The sequence below is a fragment of the Herpailurus yagouaroundi genome, unplaced genomic scaffold, assembly GCF_014898765.1.
Source record: "Herpailurus yagouaroundi ecotype Mexico unplaced genomic scaffold, PumYag 140, whole genome shotgun sequence".
In the NCBI taxonomy this organism is placed as follows: domain Eukaryota; kingdom Metazoa; phylum Chordata; class Mammalia; order Carnivora; family Felidae; genus Herpailurus; species Herpailurus yagouaroundi.
The window spans coordinates 78667760-78675521 of NW_024412395.1; the positions used below are offsets into that span (position 1 = coordinate 78667760).

The following is a 7762-nucleotide window of genomic DNA, read 5'->3' on the forward strand; positions in this document are numbered from 1 at the left end:
AGAACTTCATGTACTAGCAAATTTGAGATTTAATGTAATTGAACATAACTGTTTTGAAGACAATTAAAATCATTATTCAGGTCTGGACAATTCTGAACTCTTCGTTTTCGTGTGAAACGTATTTCCCCCATGCTGAATTTTAACTCTTTCTTGGATAAAAAGTACAGCAAATTTTGGGCCAAGACTTTCCTGGGAAATAATCCCTAGATTGTGAGGTCACATTAAAAGGCAGCACAAGTGGGGCGCCTGGGTGGCGCAGTCGGTTAAGCGTCCGACTTCAGCCAGGTCACGATCTCGCGGTCCGTGAGTTCAAGCCCCGCGTCGGGCTCTGGGCTGATGGCTCAGAGCCTGGAGCCTGTTTCCGATTCTGTGTCTCCCTCTCTCTCTGCCCCTCCCCCGTTCATGCTCTGTCTCTCTCTGTCCCAAAAATAAATAAACGTTGTAAAAAAAAAAAAAAAAAAGGCAGCACAAGTGGTGAGGTGCTCCTCTGGAAACAAGTCTCTTTTACTAGTGCCAGTACTTGATGTAGCTCAGAGTCCAAATCTACATCCCAAATGTTAGACAATTCAGTATGAAATACATGAGGCAACATCATACAGGGATTTCTGAGGTCATACAGAGAAGAATGCAATTATCCTAAGGCGGACTTTCCCCCAAAGGTTATGAGCCTCTGCATCTCGTAATTAACCACGGTGCAGCTAGACAGTCCAGGCAAAAGGTCTTTCTTTTCTCCCAATTTGCCTAATTCAAAAACACCTCAAGTGACATAGCTCAAATTTTCCAAATTAAACTTACCCCTGGGGCTGAAATCAAGCATGTGACAGTTCAGTTCCAAAGCAAATCTTAAAGAGAGTTGTACGTAGGGAAAGAAAGAAAAAAATCAGAGGAAAAAGGGGTAGGAGTTAACATTTAAGTGGTTTTTCAACCTCATCATTACCCCTGCTCAAGAAAATAGGACACAGATGGGCCAAACACACCATTGTTCTGCCTTGAAGAATCTAAGGAACTCATTAGAAACTACTGTTGTTTTTCCTCATGATCTATGGCAAATCTGTAAGGGACAAATGGTTGATTTGCCCCCATCCCACGGCATTTAGTGTTCCATAGTGTCATGGGGTGGAAAGTGGAGAGAGAAGTCACAAAGTCACGGTATGCACTGCAACCCATGAAAGCCTATTATTGATATAATTCTTCAAGGTCGACTCTTCCAGGGAATTGAGGAATGATTATATTGTCACAAACTGTTCTGATTTGTTTAAAAAAAAAAAAATGGTTTCCAACCAGGAATGACACACTACCCTAAACTTTCTCTTACTTAGGCCACAGCTCCACACTTGTCCACTTGTACACGAGATAGAGTGTAAATGGGAATGAGGTCCACTGCTCCCAGGCAAGGTGGATCCCCTCTTGAGCCTCCATATTCACAGACTTAAAAGCCTCCACGCTGGCAGCCAAAACAGAATTGCCTTAAAACATGAAACTGGAGGGGCGCCTGGGTGGCGCAGTCGGTTAAGCGTCCGACTTCAGCCAGGTCACGATCTCGCGGTCTGTGAGTTCGAGCCCCGCGTCGGGCTCTGGGCTCATGGCTCAGAGCCTGGAGCCTGTTTCCGATTCTGTGTCTCCCTCTCTCTCTGCCTCTCGCCCGTTCATGTTCTGTCTCTCTCTGTCCCAAAAATAAATAAATGTTGAAAAAAAAATTTAAAAAAAAAAACAAACATGAAACTGGAAACAGCAATCACTAAACTTTCAATCGCATCTAAACCAGCAGCTATGATTTTACTGTCTTACTAGTTGTTCTGGGTTTTTTGTTGTTGTTGTTGTTGTTGTTTTCAATCTGTATAGAAGATTGTTTTTATCCAAAACAAAGAAAAATAAAAGATCAACAGTTCCCTTTGCCTTGCCTCCCAATTGTCATAAAGTTTTGTATTTCTGCCAGCTCTTTATTCCCCAAAGTAGAAGAATTATGCAATGTTCATCAGTCTTAAATAACTTTGTCAGTTTTTTAATTGGTTACTTTCAATTTTTTCAGTTTTACCAAATTAATCTGATAAAATTCTATGTTTTCAGAATGTTTTATGATTACGTTAAAATATACACACACACATTTTTTGAAGCATAAGTATTTGATTTTTGCTCTTATTCAGTAGAGTTTTTCATTGAATCATTATATCGAAGTACATATTATAAACACCTATACTATTGCTACTCTGAGTTTTCATTAGTGTAATATGACCATTTTAGCCATAGAGATAAATAACAAAGAAGCAAATTTTACATCCTATGATTAACATTCAAGATAATCAGTCCTATGCTTGCTGGAAGTTATCAGTCAGCTTTTTGCTCTCCAAACAAATACACCTTTTGAAAGAAGACAGTTGAAATCAGGTTTACTTGAAAATATTTGGAACCCTTTACTAAGCAGTATTAAGATAACATAGGCTTTTCTTTAAACAATTATGATTCTTCCAATTCAAGTTTTCCTATTAAATCTGACAACATCCCTATGAGACATGGAGCTCATTTCATTTCAACCCATGAACCAACTCAAGATTTCAGGCTCCCTGGGGCACCTGGATGGCTCAGTCAGTTAAGTGTCCAACTCTGGATCTTGGTCTCAAGATCACGTTTGTGGGTTCGGGCCCCACATCAGGCTCTGCACTGATGGCTCTGAGCCTGCTTGGGATTCTCTCTCTCCCTCTCTGCCCAACCCCCCCCACCCCCCCACTTACACATGTGCTGGTTCTCTCAAAATAAATAAACTTAAAAAAAAAAAAAAGATTTCAGGCTCCTAACCCAAAACACAACTGTTTGGCATATTTCATTCTTTCATTCCATGCCAAGTTATTGGTGAAATTAAGGCTGATTTCTACACTATTATTTCACAGGTTAAAACCAGAAAAGGTTTCCTTAACCACATTTGATACAGGATCATCTTCAGTGAAAGAATATTAAAACTTGGACCCCATTGCTCATTTTACTAAAGAGAAAATTGGAAACATTTGAGATATACATGTTCAGAAGAATAATGAAATGCAGTTTTAAGATAGATTCTCGGGAGTATTTGGATTTATACAGGACATCAGTGATCAAAGAACATTCAGGTCTATCTGAATCTTATCCTTCATCAAAAGACATATACATAAAGACACCGAAATCTTACCTAACTAATTAACAGAAGCTGCTATTTAATGATTGATCTGTTGTAGTCTTGATCAGGAAATGAAAATATATTGAGCACTGATACTTCAGGATACCTGTGCCCTGTAAAGAAAACAACACATACATGCTAGAATTTTTTTTCTGTGATGAATCCTGAATAATTTAGATCTTCTGGTGCAATTAAATTTAGTTTAATAGAAAAATTCTGGGGGGTGCCTGTGTGGCTCAGTCAAACTTCCAACTTCAGCCCAGGTCATGGCCTCACGGTTCGTGGGTTCAAGCTCTGCATTGGGCTCTGTGCTGACAGCTCAGAGCCTGGAGCCTGCTTGGGATTCTGTGTCTCCCTCTCTCTCTCTCTGCCCATCCCTCACTCACGCGCTCTCTCTCTCTCTCTCTCTCTCTCTCTCTCTCTCTCTCAAATAAATAAACATTAAAAATTGTGTTAAAAAAATAGAAAAATTCTGGTATTTGACTTTTGAAGTGACATTGGCTAACCATGAAATTCCCAGGTGGTAATGGCTACTTCTTATAATGTTGCTATATAACCAGATTATAGTTATAACTCTATCTGGTTACTATATAACCAGACGGCTCAGCTCAGATGCTAGCCTTTGGTGTCTATACCAGATCATGTCTTGGACTTGGACTCGCTACTGAGTTTGCCAAGGTTCTCTTAACTCAGTCTAAGATGGTAGCCTCTTCTTTCAGTCGCCAAATCACTTCACTCTAAATTCTGCTCCTTCTCAATCTCGTCCTCTAGGCTTTGCCAATTTTTCCTTCGAAAACCCGCAAATCAAACTGTCTGGATAAAAATCTGACATTTGGTAAAACGAGGATAGGCCAATTAGTGTCTGAAACACAGGCTTCTGGGATGTATGCACCTGTCCATTAGAAACTGTTCTGTCTCCACCATCTCCTTTCAGAGGCCACCAACATCCTTCAGATGTTAACGACTTCCAGCTTTTGGTGGCTTATGACTCACTTGAATGTGTAACCTGGAGGAGAAAGCTGCTATACACTTGTATGGCAGCCGCACATTACCCCAAAGTTATTTTTAAAGTTTACAAGCCTGGTTCAGCCTCCTTAAAAGTCCCCCTTAAGCCTACAAAAGCAAATTCAAAGTGAAGGACAAAAGTTTTCAGGCAGTAATTAAACCGTTAGCTATGCTATTATACCTTTGTCGCCCTGTCCCCTGGCAGCCTAACAATTAATCTTTTCAGAGGAGAGGAAAAATAAGTTACACACAGGAACTACAGAGCTTACAGCAGCCCTACACCATTAATTTTAATAACACGAAAAGATAAACATATGTCACTCACTCATAGCCAAATGAGCATCTATACAGCCCTGCCCTGGTATACATCTAAAATTTATAACTCAGGTTCCTTTACCTAAGACCTTTTAGGCTACTTAAATGTTTTCACATTGCTTAATCAGAAAAAATATGGACGATATAGTTTTATTCCACTCACTTAAAAATAAACGTCTTTAAAATATTTGTAAAACAACAGGTCATTTTCTTAACTAGTGCCACCTTCCCTCATTTTTAAAACTGTAAAAGATGAAGCCAAGAACACAATTATACAACCTCTTACTTTATGTATTTTTTCAACATCCTCTAGCTCCTGGAAGAAAAGAGATAATTTTATTTTTTCATCCTAAATCTTCTTCTGAAAAGCTTTTATTCTCAGTTTCATAGGATACAATTGAATCAAATGCTAGAAGAATGAAATCCTCTCTCCTGCAATTTCTTAAGCATGCATATAGAAAAAAAATTACTGCTGGCAGTAGGAACTGTCAATGGATCTCCGCAGAAGTAAATTGTTTGGTGTTTGTAATGGAGTATAATAGCTATAATTCCACTTGAGCTGCTGCCACTAATAAGTTGATAAAAACGGGAAGTTGAGACTCAGGCGTCCATCAGTATATGGCTTCCACAGATATCTCTGCACGTTCACTTAATCACAGAGACAGGTAACCCAATCCCATTAGAGGTACTATGTCTGACAATGAGGGACCCAAGCTGGCTCTTCCCACAAAGACAATGGAAAAGCACAGCTGCAGACTGACTCCAGAGGGGCTTTCTTATCGGCAATTTATCAGGAATTTTCTTAGACATTTGCAGCTCCTGCAAAGTTGTAAGGCGGTAACTTAAATGTGCTCATCATCAGAAATGGGCTAGGGGAAAACACTTCCTTCTCATGAAAAATAGCCACCGAATCAAAAATGACTATCAGAAATTAAAACATACTGTCTCAAATGCTTCAGGATTGTGACTCTAATGCTCACCTGTTGCCAAAAATTTAAATTTAATCTACTTAATGATTAGAAGTCTGAAAATACACTGTGTTCTGTGTGTGCATGAAAGTAAAAACAAGTGGTATCTAGAACTGTGTGTCACCACATGAACATATTAACGAGAGTAAAATAAAAAGTGGTATCTCTCACAGGAAACACTGGCCCAGGGAGTAAGGAGGCTTGAGTTCCAGTCTTCTGAATTGCTGAGTGATCTTACACACATCACTTAAAGGCAATTGCCTAAGAGTTTTTATATGGAGAAAATGGAGTAGAAATAATAATGTTGTAATGAAAGTATGGGCTTTGCTGGCAGGAGAGCTTTGAAAAGTAGCTGGTATTTGGCAAGTTTATTTTTTATTTAACCTGTCGAATAAAAAGCATAAAGTACAATTATGCTCATTCTATTAATGATCACATAAATGGCCCATGAGGGAAACATTAAACCTTTATGTAAATATATCCTCCTCAGGAGCCTGAAATCTTGAACAATGCTCATCTCAGACACTCGCTCTCCAATGTGAATTAGTGCGCTGCTGAGCGTATGCAGGCTTTTGGAAAAGAGCACATGTGCACATCTGAGTAACCGATCTATCTCAGTATCCTGGGGTCCTGCAAAAGCTGTAACAGCCCAAGAACAAGGAGGGAAGTCTAAGAAGAAAGAAGAGTGTTCTGTAGCACTGTCTGCATTATACAAAAATTACTGTATTTATCAAAACACTACATATTCGCTTCAATTGTCTGTTGTTCCTACCATTTTTTTCAAGAAGAGCTGCTTTTGCTATGTTCTCAACAATGTATTTCCTTCTGGCTTCTGAAATATTTAGTAAACAGGCAGCCAAACAGAGCCCCAGTCTGGAGGAAGACATGGTGATTTTTCTAGGAGAAAAAGTATCGTTCATTTTGGTCTCTGTGGTGTGTTCATATTTTCATGTTCATTAACCTTATAAAAATTAGTTTTTTGGAAACCAAGCAGTCATAATATGAACATTTCACCATTTCATTACTGCAGAACACCTGAAGGATAAAATCCTCAGATCGAGTCAACCAGGAAACCATGCGTAGGTGGCCACACACATATGAACGTAGGAACATAGTTAACACCACTAGAACACACAGGGCAAGTTACTCAGCCTGAATTGTCATGGAAATGAAACTTTTTTGTTAAAGTATATTATTCCCTTTGAAACATCATCTTCCTTAGTTTATCCTCTTTTTGAGGTCTGTCCTATGTATCAAATAAGCATGATCCTCTTGTTAAATGAGACTTAACTAGGGAACTGTAAAAAAGAGAAATGAAGATTCTTATAAAAATTATTTTTCTGGCAAAAAGAAAGGTTATCTCTATGGGCCATGACACAGGCAATATATGAACAAATAAAAGGGACTCTTTGGGTGCTTTAAGTGACAACTATTTGACTAAATTCCTCTTATACTTCAGTCTCCAAAATTCCTGTATCAGTTGAAAATCTTTTCACAGGATTCTCTTCCTGGAACTGAAATCTGATATATATCCTACGTGAACCAACAATGCCAAGAATGTGACTGATCCTTTTGGTGAAAATGCATTAATTACACAAGTTTTGGAGGTTGCTTTGATTCTTTTTAGTACCTAGAATGGCATTTTTCGACTCAAATATTATTGACTAAAGAAATTTAAATATCTCAAAATAATAAGAAAAGAATTCCCCTTTTCAAGACCAGGCCATATTTAGGTCTCTTTTAAACATCGTAACTAAAAATAAATGTGGCCCTCACGAATTCATTCAACAAATTATTTGATAAGAGTTATTTTGTATCGGGTAATGTCCTCAGTGTGGGGAATACCGCAGTGAATGGTGCCCAAGCTTGAGACAAACTTTAAGCTTATGAGTTTTGGCTAAACCGTGTGCTCTGCTGCAAATAATAGTACTCTCGATGCATCAATCCTCTGGCTTCTGTTCACTAGGATTGTTCATGGGCCTAATCATCCTAACCTAGAGGGAACGCAAGGCTCCATGTTAGTTCAGGTTTGTAAGCAAGTTTTCATCTTGTGACCATCATCTCATGATTGAAAATTCATGAAAATACGGTCATTAGGCTTTTGTAGACATTAATAACATTGTTGTAATAAAGCAGCTCAGACCTCTCTCTTCTGTGTAAACAAAAAATTGCTTTACACAAGGGGTGTGGGCGTCTTCTGGCTTTCATTTGTTTTCAGTGTGTTTATGTAGCTTAATTGTCTCATCAGGCACTTTCCCAACATAATTAGGCTTTTTAACAAATGGTGTTTATGGCAACCCCTAACAGTGCAAAAGAAAGGATTAGT

The 7762-nt window shown here is 38.6% G+C and overlaps 1 protein-coding gene across 1 annotated transcript; it reads right to left on the minus strand.

Moving 5' to 3' along the window:
- Nucleotides 1–468: 468 nt before the first annotated feature.
- FTCDNL1 (formiminotransferase cyclodeaminase N-terminal like) lies at nt 469–6431 on the minus strand. Its single transcript, XM_040475781.1, is given in 5 exon segments — nt 469–1395; nt 1398–1466; nt 3161–3187; nt 3190–3261; nt 6209–6431. Coding segments are annotated over 5 exon segments (396 nt in total). The 5' UTR covers nt 6357–6431; the 3' UTR covers nt 469–1315.
- Nucleotides 6432–7762: the final 1331 nt, after the last annotated feature.